We start from the raw sequence: 14,054 nt of genomic DNA on the forward strand, positions 1-14,054 counted from the left end.
TTTAAATAAATTGTGTTCATGTAAACTGAAATGCGTAAGAATTTGAAGATGCAAGACACGGTTTTGTTGTTATTTTTTTATGTCAATTCATTTTATTTTATTTTAAACTGTTTTTAAGTTGCCATTTACTTGATCAAATCAAATTAAATCAAACATTATTCTATATAATTTTAACTGTATAGAATTTAATACACTGTATTGTATACATTGAGGCGGTATTTTTCCGGCTCCAGGAGGACTTTATTCGGGGGGAGATGAGGTTAAATGGCTCCTTTGAGAGTAAAGGTTGCAGACCCCTGAACTAGAGGATACCCGACAGGTTGGGTTGGGTACCGTACAGCTGAAGCAGCAGCAGCAGCAGTACGCACAGCTTCAGCACTGCAGGCAGGACCATCTACTTTTGATACATTCATTTTTCTGCATAAGAGCATGGATTATCCTCAGTTTTGATACCTGGATCATGTAAATAGATCCACGGGGTCTCCTGTGCTTGTGTTTGATGTTCGCTTGTTGCCCCATGCACTGATCTGTTCTGTGGACATTAACAGTTGTTTGTTAATAAAAAGCGGGCTTACCACTGGAAAAAAAAACTGGTTTTAACTGTGGGGTTCGAATATAAATATTTGAATGTCTGTCGGGTTCGGTTTTGCTCTGTATTATGCATACACTATCATTTTATCAAATAAAAACTTATCATGGGTTGCCTTAAAGCTGCAGTTTGTAGAATCCTCTTTCTGCTCCGTTTTGAAACCGAAACCAAAACTCAACCTCCCTTGCCAGTGTCTTTGTTAGCGCTCTTAGCGACTTTTTTCTCCCTGGAAACTCGTCACAAATGTATGGACGTTATGTTGTGTTAGTGGAACTATTTCTAGTGTTTTAGAGACTCTGACATGAATGCACGTATTACTCTGTAGTTACTGTGCTGACCAGCGGCTGCTGCAGTTGGCTCGTCCCCTCCACAAGAACACACAGACAACTGTGATCTTACACCAGTGTGTGTGTGTGTGTGTGTGTGTGTGCGGCGGACCCTCCGCAGTCATGGAGGTCCGCGATGATGCAAAGCAAAAGCGATCCGTTCCTCCTCAGTGTTTGTGACTTTATTCTGTTGCTTCTCCACCTCGGTCTGCCTTTTCCCACTTGATTTGCTGTGTAGCTAGTTGTGCTTTACGCTGTTATGGGGACTTCTGCTGGAACGTTGGTCATTCCAATTTTACTACCGATGATACCTGAACACGCCTCACTTCAGTCAAACCGCCAATAGAAATGCCCAAAACAGCTCATGGAGCATACGTGTTTGTAGAGAGATTTCTGATTGGCTGACATCCAGATTCCAGGAGCATCATGTTCCTAGATTTATAAACTTAATTTACAGAGCCAAGAGAAGGAGATGAGATTCACTGTCACTGTTCAAAGATGATTGTGGATTTTTGACCAAATAATGCCAAAAAAAGTTACAAACTGCAGCTTTAAGTAATGCAAATATGGGCTGGAAAATGTCCTCCATGTGTTTTACCTGCTCTGTCCATGGATGGCCGTGCCCCTTTGAGGGCGTACAGGCGTTTTCCTCCAAACGGGACATACTGTTGGTTGAGAGGCAGAGACTCTGTCTTTAGGAGCTGCCGACGCTGCTTCTCCCTCAGGATGGAGTGAACTGCTTTCAGGAAGTCCTTTTTACTGTCTGGAGAGCTGAAAAAACACACCATATGTCTTTCAGTTTGCATTATATTCTTTTTTACATATAAAATGGGGATGGGAGGATACCTGCAGCACAACTGGAAAGTTCTTTCTGGTCTTCCCTCTGATTCAGACTTGTTGTGGACTATTTCACACACAGCTGTGCCATCAGAGTCTAGGATTGGGGCAAGGGGAAATTATCATTAACAACATTTTTTTCTAACAGGCCTAATTTTAGGTGCATTAGCCATTTTTTCAATAGACCTACTTGGAAGGGAACGGACTTGCAGAGAGTCTGTTGCGATCATGTATCGAAAAAGAAAAGGATCTTTGTCGTCACTGACAGAAGTGCGATGATGTGCACCCTGCAGAAGACAGGAATGGGAACCATTGCAATGCATCAACTTGACAACAGAGGGCGCAATAGTGTAGCTACAACTATTTGAATGCTCTGACCCATATTGGATAAAGCAATTAAAATGATTCATCCGTGAGTCTGCAGAAAAACAGTCCTTTGTCAGCATCTTGATCAGTAACTTATGGATTCTAAGTCTAATTAAAAAAAAAACATGGCACGCAGAAAATTTAAGTAAAGTTTGGGGAAAAAAGAATCAAAACTAGAGAAGATATTAACCGATAATAATAGTAGGATATTTGCCATAAAATGTAGTATTGGTCGACCTCGGTATCAGTTTTTCCACCAATATTGAAAAAGACACGTGCTGTTGTTTGAATAAGTATTGTTATTTTGGCACAGATAATGTTTATTGCCATTAAAAGTATGAGGTTAGCCTGTCATTCCATGAATTTGTATATGTGCGTGGCTACAATTGTAGCTTACCACCACTAGTGTGGCGTGAAAGAATAATGTCTTAATTCTGTAAAGCGCTTTGAGTGTCTGAATGAATGAATGCATTATTATTATATGACAATTAGGTGGAAGGGGAGGGGGTCTGTGTATTTTTTGGTATTGGTTAATATTGAAAATAAGCTAAAATCGATCAAACGTAATCAAAACAATACTTACAATTTTCTTTCTGTGCTTGGAGCCTCCTTTGTAGACAAACACAACTCCAGTTTTAAACACTGAAAGAAAGAGAAAACAGAACATATTTACCAAATTAAGACATTAATGACATTTCTATATACATATTTGAGAAAAACAAGAAAATGCATTCAGGACAAATATCTTAATTAAAATATTTTTTATCCAGTATTTTCAATATAGAGTTTAAAAAAAAAAAAAGGACAAACTGAATTTTTTCAAATAAACTCACCTGTAACAAAATAAAAACAACATTTTCTTTAGGTTTTGATTTAGAATACAATGTGGGTGGTTTTCAAATTATTTACACATGTAGAAATACAAGCCATTTTTGTTTTCCTACTTCTTAAATATATAATAATTTTAATGTCAGAAAAACGTGAACAGTTTAAATACACTAGATTCCAAAGCATCAATATTCACATCAGAAATATATTAATAACTCCTGTTAAGGTTTCTCATGTACCATGACATTATTTCTGCAGCAGATGAAATATAAGCACACACAGCCTGTACGGTAAAGAGCCACATCACTTCTCCTTTTTCGCTATTTTTGCAATAAAATTGTGATTTTTGAAACATGTTTTGGATCCAACCTTCCTCTGGAAATGGTTACAATAAAACTATTGGATTTACATAAGCTACAGTACTAAGCTTCACTAAGTTTTTTAGCATAGCATTATTCAGCTAAAGTTAGCTTTATCTTTTGTTCCATATAAGCCATGGCTGGGTTTCTGAAATGCAATTTACGAGGAAAAATGACCAAAAAGTATGTACTGTTGGGAAGTAGAAAACCATAATTCTGTACAGAAAATGTAATATTTAGTGATTATTTTATTTTATTTTTATTGATGTCAGCTATGTATTATGTAATCTGTAATCCTTCTGATTCCTCACCAAAAGCAACTAAATCAGGGTCCTTTTTGTTTTTGACCAAAGAGGGCGGAGCATTGATCCACACCACAGCAGAGTGAAGCAAAAGGTCTCCCATGGAGAGGTCCGCCACCTTACATGAATAAAAACCATAAGTAAATGTTAGAAAAAGAGAGAACTTGTTGAAAACAATCAGGTTTATGGTGAATAAAGAAGTTTGTACCTCTTTTTTCTCTGCAGCTTGTTCATTGATCAGCTGGTCAAAAACTGCTCCGTACTCTTCGTGAAGCTTCTGCATCTCGTTGATGTGGCTCGCCACTTTGTTCATGGCATTCATTGCAACTGCATTAAACAGACTCATCATCAAAAACAGCCTTAAGCTCCAAGTGTATCAATTATTTTTAGTAAAACCGTGACATCAAAAAGTTAGTTTGGATGACTTACCATCCAGGTGGTAGTGCTCCTCACTTTCAGGATCAGTGAGAGAATAGAGCTCTCTAAGTAGCAGTGGATACTTCAGGACTCTCTGGATGGGTTTGATCAGGTACGACTCCAGAGTGGATGAATGTTGCTGTCTGGGGTTCCTCTCAGCAAGGAAAGCCTTAAAATCTGGGTCCGTCTTAGCTGGGAAGCAAAAAAACAAGGGATTGTTCAGTTTTTCATTTCACATGTGAGGTTCTCAGACATGGTTTACACTATGTTTGCTAAGATTAGTGATCGAAACTGGACTTGTTTTTCAGTTCTTCAAAATAAAAAAGATATTGCACGTAACAAAACCACCATCTTCAAGAAAAAGTCTTGGGAAACAAGTTTATTTGCTCTAATGCAGGGATGTCAAACTCATAGTTCAAGGGCCAAATACGAAGGAGTTTGATCTTAAGTGGGCTGCAGATTTTAGGCGGCAAAACGAGCTATTTCAACATTAACGTCCCCAAGTTTGCTCTTTACAAGAAGTATAAATCCCGCTCTGTCATTGTTGTTGTGTCCTTGGGCAAGGCACTTTACGCACATTGCCTAGTATATATGGTTATGGATTGTGGATGAAATTTGGTGGTGGTCAGAGGGGCCGTAGGCACAAAATGGAAGCCACACTTCTGTCAGTATGTCCCAGGGCAGCTGTGGCTATATTGTAGCTTACCGCCCCTGATATGACTGATGAGTGACTGGTATGAATGAATGATGGTTTCTGTACGCGCTTTGAGTCTCGAAAAAAGCACGATATAAATCTAAGCCATTGTCATTATTATAAATGATACATTAAAGTATGTAAGGTGTTTAAAATATCCAGTAAAATAAGTGTATTTAGATTTCATCAATTTTGTGACCAATTGTTATTTTATTTGGGGAAATAATGTGAAAACATTTCAGGAAAATGTAGTTCTTTGAACAATTTGAGACTTAAACTGACTGCAGTCATGTGATAAAAGCCTGGGAAAATTGCTATCCTCCAAATATTGTGGGGTTTCATTGAATTGGTTACATTAATACAACAATTATTTAGTCATTTAGACAATAATTAAATTTTTTTTCTGTCTTTTAACTTTCTCCTGCGGGTCAAATTGGAATTGGTCTATGGGCCGGATTTGGCCCCCGGGCCCTTGAGTTGACACATATGCTTGAATGTAGCAGAAAAAAAATAAACAAAGTACTTTTAATGCAAACAAGGAAGATATATATATATATATAATATATATATATATATATATATATATATATATATATATATATATATATATCCAGTTGGTCAACAAACAAAATAACAGCACATAAAGAAAGAAAACAGTATTTAGAGATGAGTGAATTTATTTGGTGGGAATTTTTATTTTTCGTTCGTACCTTTTGCCAGGACTTTTGGGACCTTCGTGTGGCTGGCGCAGAAAGCACTGTAGATCTTGAATCGGTCGGCGTAATAAAGAAACGAGCCACCCAAAGAGAATAGCACCTTCTGTAGAAACAGAGACATTCTGCTGTTAACATGAAACACTTCTTGCTTTTGATCACAACTATGGAATTACAATAAAACGATCGACTTGCCTTAAACTGCTCCACTCTCTCCAGTCGTTCCAGATCGGGCACGAGTCGGATTCCGTCCTCCAGCGTTCGCAGAAACTCCACCTGAAACTCCACCATCTCCCCGAGGTTACCGAACAGAATGTCCAGCTGCAACATAACTTATGCAAATGCAACGTTTCAGTAACTCGCACCGTCGACAGATGACTTATGTCCTTAGAGCTCGTGAACTACTAAAACTAAAATTCACAAAACTTACCTCATCCTGCGTGAGGAAGCTCTCCTTCTGCAAAGGTGTTAAGTAGCCGCTCTATGAGGAAGCTCAGGTCCTTCAAAACAAAGATATACATTACAGATTAAAACAAACCTGAGATTGAATCATATTAAGTGGCTCACAGCTGGGTCATTCATGTCATTTAACAAATTTCCCATGCACTTCAGTTTTTTACATTTTTACCAATTGTTCTCTGATTCAATAGGCACACTACATGTTTAGTTATATCGGATGAATACTTTTTGAGATATGGTCAATAGGTTTTTCTTCCATTTTCAGCTTCAATATCTCAGGAAATGCATCACAAATGAAAAACTGAAATTTGGTATAGTAATACAGCTCTACATACTCTCTCAGAATATACAAACAGATCTGCTATAAACAACTTTACATATGCATCAGCTTTGAGCTATGTACATAGACTGTTCACATCACTAATTATTAGTCACATACATGCATTGGTTCTTGGGTGACAAGTCTCCTGAAATCCGAAAAATACTTTTTTTTCTTACTATTTTCATTGGCCCATAACTGCATGTGGGAATGTAAGAAAAAAAAATCTGATCTCTGTATTAATTCATAATATAAAGAGACTCTTTCTTGGGATATAAAACAATTATTTTTGTATTGTATTTTGTATTTGTATTGTATTTTGGACCCCAACTTTGGGTTATTTCACAACTCACGAATATTGAAAATCCTTTACATGAGGCCATTGTAGCTTTCCTACAATGACTAGTTTTTCACCCGTAACATAAAACTAAAAAAATACAGTGTGCCTATATAATAACCATGAAACAATTGGTAAAAAAAAAAAATGTCCACATCTCTTTGAGACAGAAGTGCATGGGATGTCCTGAAAATGTGTTGAAATGACAAGGAATGACCCCTGCAGCTGTTAAAAAACAAAGGCAGAGAGAGGCATAACGTACATTGACGTAGGTCTTCTCCGTCTCCACTAGTTCATTGATGACTTTGCGTAGTTTGTCTGCGTGGGACAGCTGCCTCTGAGCAGCTGCGCCTACAGTGGGAGGCAAAGCCGACACGGGGCTCGGCGATAGGGATGATGAAGATGACGAAGAGGAGGAAGACATTGGACACTCGCTGGGGTTCATGTCATGGAGACTTCGGCAGAATGCAGTCACCTGCTCCGTGTTCTAAAAGAAAGAAAAAAGACCCAGTGTGTCACTTTATATGCTTATTTATCATTCAAAAAATAATAGTGGACAATTTTTTTTTTTGCTTCATACTTTAGGACTTTTCCTAATTTGATGGGCACAACTGATTAAGCATAAAAACGTCAATCACTATGGTTCATTCTGTCTGAGTCATGAATGTGTCCCCTAAATATTTATGTATTCAACAAATAAACAAAGTGCCTGATACAAAAACTTGATCTAACATTTTCTAAAAATCATTTTCTGGAGGCAAATATCCCTGGATCAAAATGACCCAAGGGTAAAATGTGTTTGAGGATAATAGGAAAGTTAAGATATTAATAAATACAAAGGTAAATCTCAGTCATACACAGACTCGTTAAAAGAAGGAGGAGAAACCTGCATCTACAACAACACGCACAGAACATTCTTCCTAAACCTGCCATGACAACACCCTCCATCATCTCTCGTATAATAAAAAATACCAAGCATGAGCAGACGTGTCGGACTAAATTAGTAGTAGTGATGGGAAGAGGGAGGGGCTTCTTTATACTAATGTGGTTGTATTGCTGGCACAGGTAAACTATCATCAAGTTGTGTATTCATGGATGAACAAATAAGCAACAATGGATGAAGAGTGAAGGTTACCGGAACTGACACATATTACCCAACACACACACACACACACTGACTGACGTGTTGCAGCAGTGAGAGAATAAAACACAGGAACACATTCAACAGGTTCTGCCCACCTGAAGTATATTATGCATGCAGCACTGATTCCTCTCACCTTGGCTATAAATATAGATGCTTATTCAGCCCTATGTTTGATATTGGCTTTGTGCCGTATCACATATTAAACACAAAATTTCCGATTTCTGGTATTAACAGATACACACACAAACCACATCTGATTTGAAGTCACATGTTACTGGATGTATTCCACAAATAACATCATCTGTGCAAAATAAGAATATTTGTTTATTTTCCGTTATGGAAAAAGTGTTTATGTTTTTAATATGTTGTCTCAAAAAAAACTGATTTTCAACATTGCTGGAAAAAAATACAGTATATTTATCACAACCAACATTTTATTGCCAGTATCAATAATATCAACCATCTCTATTTGTAGGCCAGTGTTAATTTGGACAGCACATTTTGATTTAGTTTTAGTCATGGTCTTTAGACCAAAATGCAACTTAGATTTATTAAAAAAATGTAGTCATCAGGACTATTTCAGTTATAGTCCAGTTTTAGTCGACTAAACAACATTAAGATTTTAGTTGACAGAATCTGTTACAGATTTAGTAACATACAGGATAAGAGTTTATGTATTTTCTTAAAGATTTGATTAACATTGACCAACCTGATATGGATGGTATTAATGTTTGACCACATGATCACAAGTTCTGATTGGATTTCATCCCGTGACAAAATTATAGTTTCGTTTTTTTCCAGTCGACAAAAATATAAATATATTTTGATGTAGTTTTATTCAAAATGTACTTTTTTAAAATATGTCATAATCAAGTTATTGTCACTTAAAAAAGTCGATGAAAACTATGCCACATTTTTTTTTGTCAACAACATGAACACTGTTGCGGGTCAATTACAAGTATCACCATTGCCCGTCCTACTATAAGTGAGCAACTTATATTGATTTCACTCCTGGACTTTAGTGACAAATGATGCTTAATGTAATTCAATGATTTCCTTTCCTGCTCCATCACAGTTTCAATGCAGCTCAGAGAGACATGCGGGGGGGTAATCACAATAGAAACATTAAAGCAGTTGGTACTGTGTTTTATCTTAAATGTATAAATAAAAAACCCTTCATTTTTAAACAATGGGGTATGTGTTTATTCTCTGGCGTGTCTGTTTATACAGCAACATCAATGTATGTATAAGCAGAGAAACCCATACCGATGTACATTTTAATGGCAGATATCAGCAGATAGTATCAGTGAATAAGCTCAGCCTAGAAAGTAATATTGTTACTTCAGGGACTTATGACACTAAAGCTCCAGAATGTAATCAACATGTCCTTGTTTTTGTCTTATAGCTAAACAAGCTGCAATATAAAACATTAGTAAAGTAACTTGGTCAGACGCTGAATTGCATTAAACCAAATAGTTCTGCACAATGAATCAGGCAGAGTATAAATACTGATGCGATTGTGCTTTTAATCCCATTTTAATTGTGTTTCACTACCGTTTCTCTCTATAGTCAGGTATTGTGCTCAGTATTTGTGATCTCATGTTGCACCTGTTTTGTGTTTTGAGTAAATTTCACAGCACAGGATCAGCTGAAATGCTGGCCTGTCTTTGCTGATTGCATGGCTTGTCCCCCCCTGTGAAATGATGACAAAGACAATTTTCCATTGTGGCGTTCAAACCAGTTTTGCAACACATGCCATATTAACACGCGCACGCTCACAAGCACAGTTTTTCAAAGGACTGACATTAATAATGCCTTCAGGGATTCAGAATTACCTCTGAAAGCTGCAAATAATGTATTTAAACACCAAAAGACGCCATTTAAAATAAAAAAGAAACTAGGGAGAAAAACATCAAAGCACTCAAGAAAAAGATCAAAGCACTCGAGCAAAACACCATAAGTCACTCGTGGGTGAGGTCGTGCCCTTGACAGCCAGTGGAATTTTTTGACAGATGGGACAGTAACGGAGTCGGAAGATTGGATAAAAGAGACTGTTGAAGATCATAACCTAATGGTTAAATATATAACATGTATGAATGATTTTATATAGTTATGCAGTAGCTGATTGAGAGAGTTACGCCTCTTGGTAGCTTTCTTTGGCATAAACATCAACATAAACAACAATGTCAAACCAAACCCAAAGCCGCACTTTTCTCAACATGTGCTAACACGTTAATATTGAACTGCTACCTGAACTTAAGCCGTATAGCTTAGCGATACTGGCTCAGTAGCATGAAATAACCAGTGACCTTTTAGAGGGAACAAATCCAGCAAAACAAGCCTTTGCAGACACACAAGCACTCACACGCAGAGCAGAGTAGAGCATGTACAAGACTCACCAGCTGCAGCACCTCATAGATGGAGGATGAATTCCTGCTCCTCCTAAAACCAGACATGTCCGCTGCTAAAATAGGTTTTCAGAAAAAGTCCAGTGTTTTATGCTTGCTTTGTCCTGCATGAAGTTTTACCAAGTTAAAACAAAAAGCTGCTATTTACTGTTCAGGGTCTTTCATGGCTGCAGTTGACTAAACATGTCATTAAACTGAGTGCAATAAAAATAAATGCTTGCTCTTATGTCATCTTTATCCTACAGAATCTATCCAATCACAATCTGCCTTTCAATCCCCTGTTGCTGATGGTCTGTGTCTCAGCTCAGCAGCTCTACACTCTCCTCCTGTGCTCCATTCCTGTCACAGCGTCCTAAATCTCTCTGCCCTGGTGTCTGACGAGCACACCAGTAAAAACCCATAAGATATAACACCACACCATCATCAACAGAGGTGGAGGGCGGGAAAAAATGGGAGGACTGATGAGAGAATGAGAAGGACGAAGCAGTAGGTGGTGAAAGGCCAACAACTCAGAAAGACAACAGACAGATCCCTCTCTCTCTTTCACTTACTCACTCCATCAGTATGGGGAGCCAATTGTAATATTGCTTATGCTAAAATAAACAGCAGCTTTTTGCAACATTTAGCAACAAAACACGTTTAAAAAAACTTACTTTTTAGCAGATTTTCAGCAATATTTGTGAAATGTGGTATTTTTTTTCTCGTAAAACTGTAACGTCAATGTTAAATGTAAATGTTAAAAATAAATATAAATGTTAAATCTAAATGATAAACGTTAAATCTAAATCTTAAATCAAACTTTACATGAGGTGGAGTTTAAACAAACATTTACATCCAAGTAAAATGTCACCTTTGAAACCAGTAGTAGCATATCTAATCTGAGAGCATAGATAAGACAGATGTTACAGCTGTCATAAAGGAATGAATGAGATACAGCGTGTACCTGCAGTGTGGTTCAAACTATCTACTCTAAGCCAAAAGTAAAAAGAAATTAAGGAAAATAGAAAATTTAATATTAACTTTTAGAGACACAAAGTGAAAAAAAGTACAGTAAAGTAAAAAAATACCTTTCCTCTGGTGAGTCCAACCCATAAAACACCTAAAGCCAGAGGCATTTGCCTCTTTGCTAAAAGCAGGTCATCCCAAATCCATGCTTTAGATTCACGAGGGGAGAGAAAGAAGTACAGCAGGAGGGAGGAGCAGCAAGACAAGCACAAGCCTGCTCACTCGCATCACACCAGGCAGCAGGATAAACACAGATTACTCATATCCACATACCTGCATATAGACACTGCATGCATTCATTTATAAACAGTTATGTAATGCAATATTGACCTGCAGAAGAGAACCAGTGCTATCGTATATAGACACATTAGACATGTTACACTATCACCCCCCACCCCCCTCCAGGACTCTGGTTTTTGGAACAGGCAAGCATGGACTTGTTAATGTCAGGGAGGATCGAACATAAAGTTTCGTTGAACTGGAAATTTGGAAAACTTTAAGTTATTTACATAACCCCGGTTCTATATGAGTAATACGAGTGAGATGTCTCACTATGGGATGCACTCTACAGCCCTTAGAAGCATTTTTCTCAATCTGCCAATCCTAATTGGCTGGTGAAACGTCTCCGTCCGCCAGGGACACTCCCACCTCCTATAAGAGGCGGCAGGAGTTAGTGTTGTGGTAGTCGAGACCGGTCTTGGTCTCAAGACCAAATTTAATTCTCGTCTCGGAGCCTGTTCCGTTTACCGTGTTTACCAAGGTCCGTGTGTGTTTAATAAGTCTGTGTGTGTCCGTGTGAAAGTTTGCATGTTTATGTCTCTGTCCATCCACTATTTTCATTATATCCATGTCTTAAGGCTTTATTACATAATGTCGGCTGTAGTCCGGGCCGCCGCCATCTTGGATTATGTTGTCACCAGCGCGTCATCGCCGCAGAGTTGCACCAGCACAGAATGACCCAAATAACTGTAAAGAGGTCTTATATTAGTCTATTATCTTTTTAAAGTGGTTTTTTTTGTGTCTTTAGACTCCAATTACATTTATGTATATAATATGTTCCCTACAATATAAACAGGTTCACAATATAATTATTTTTTACAGTTTCTGTTTTCACTGTATCCAAAATAATAATAATAATTCTCAACAAGAACTATTGATTGATTTGTCACACGACTGTTCCAGGGTTTGAGTTTGTTTTATTTAGTTTCACATCTACCTGTAGCTCTATGTTTTTTACACTGATGACAACTTGTTTGTAGTTTTATTTCAGCAAGTTTCACTTTTACAGTTACAGTTGGAGACCTTTGTAATTGAATATCCTAGTTACATTACAGCAACCAAATTAAAATAAATCAACTAAGTGAATTAATAAAAATGGCTTGTGTAAAGGCTTTTTCAAACTAAAAAATTATCTTGTGAAGTCTGTGACCTGTTGACCTGCACAACTCAAAGAATCTGAATCGAGAATCATTATTTATTGGCAGAAATGCTTTTAAACACTTGCTGTACATTCAGCTGACATAAAAAAAAATTTGCAGGCACCTTCTTTGTCCGTCAAATGTATTTAAAATAAACTAAAATTAAAGAGAGAATAGTATTTAACTGTCGAACCTTGTCATAATTTTATTTATTTATAATTTTTTTTAAATTGAAAAAAAAATGTTTATGGTCTTGACTCGGTCTCGGCTCCCGGAAGTCTTGGTCTTGTCTTGGTCTCGATGCATTCTGGTCTTGGGCAAGTTTTGGTCTCGGATAGTGTGGCCTTGAACACAACACTAGCGGGAGTGCACCTTTTCTCACTCGCCCAAGTAAGATGGGTTGTCTGGTGAGACATCTCACTCATATTGCTCATAGAACCAGAATTATGTAAATAACCTAAAATTCTATTTCATAATATTTTGTGAGATGTCTCACTATGGGATGTGGTAGCTACCGTACTGCAGACATGCAGGGCAGAAGTCTGTACACTTCAGGACAGCAAAACCGGCCCTGCCATGCACGGAGCGGAGACGTCCAGCATGTAAAAGTGGACAAACGTGAGAGGCGAGGTCCAACTCACCACCGCACAAATGTCCTGAACAGACACTCTTCTGAACAAAGCCCAGGATGTGGCAAGACCCTGAGTCGAGTGTGCACACAGACCCTCAGGCGGCTGCATACCCTGACTCGTATAAGCCAAAGCAATAGCCTCCACAACCCAGTGTGACAGGCGTTCCTTAGTAATAGGCTTCCCAGGAGACGAACAGCTGATCACTCCTCCTGAGGCTCCTCGTCATGTCCATGTAAACGCGTACCGCACAAACTGACAAAAGACCAACAGGTCAATGGGAGGACATGAGCCCACCACCTTCGGCACAAAAGCCAGGTTGGGCGTCAAAGTCATCCTCACATCGCCCAGGAAGAGCTGATCGCATGACGGGTGCACCGAGAGCACATGGATGTCACTGACCCGCTTAGCTGATGCCAGAGCCAGTAACAAACAGCACGCCTTCAGAGAGGCAAACTTCAGGCTCATCTTGCTTTGAAAGGAGGAAGGTGTCATTTGCGCTTGTCAATCAGGGCCTGCGGGAATGACAAAATCACTCCCACTGCAAGGGGATGTGTCTCCTCTGGAGACACCATCCCTCAATACCCTCCACTTGCAGTCATAAAGAGATCTAGTGGAGGGGGCTTGAGCACTCTATAGTGGAAATCACACTGTGAGAGTCCCAAGGCTGACAGATTGAGCCACTCAGGGGCCAAGCCCACAGCACCAGGCGCTCTGGGTGTGAGGGGAAATTTGAGCCCCCCGCCTGCGACAGCAGGTCCCTGTGCAGCGGGAGCTGCCAGAAACGAGCACTCAGGTAAATCTCCAAAGTGGAGCCACTAGGATCAGTGCATGGCTGTGCTCCCTCACCCTGGACAGAGTGGGGGGTGTCAGGGCCACCGGGGGAATGCTTAAAGAAGTGCTG

General features: G+C 38.7%; 1 protein-coding gene across 1 annotated transcript in view; it reads right to left on the minus strand.

Moving 5' to 3' along the window:
* The window catches only part of LOC114475449 (T-lymphoma invasion and metastasis-inducing protein 1-like), a 71,535-nt gene that overhangs the window by 3,833 nt on the left and 53,648 nt on the right, over positions 1–14,054 (minus strand). The window contains 12 exon segments of the mRNA XM_028466235.1: positions 1,514–1,686; positions 1,762–1,849; positions 1,943–2,039; positions 2,702–2,760; positions 3,617–3,725; positions 3,816–3,934; positions 4,037–4,216; positions 5,429–5,537; positions 5,627–5,752; positions 5,862–5,906; positions 5,908–5,931; positions 6,809–7,033. Of these exon segments, the coding sequence (XP_028322036.1) occupies positions 1,514–1,686; positions 1,762–1,849; positions 1,943–2,039; positions 2,702–2,760; positions 3,617–3,725; positions 3,816–3,934; positions 4,037–4,216; positions 5,429–5,537; positions 5,627–5,752; positions 5,862–5,906; positions 5,908–5,931; positions 6,809–7,033 (1,354 nt within the window).

Source organism: Gouania willdenowi, chromosome 14 (assembly GCF_900634775.1).
Source record: "Gouania willdenowi chromosome 14, fGouWil2.1, whole genome shotgun sequence".
NCBI lineage: Eukaryota > Metazoa > Chordata > Actinopteri > Blenniiformes > Gobiesocidae > Gouania > Gouania willdenowi.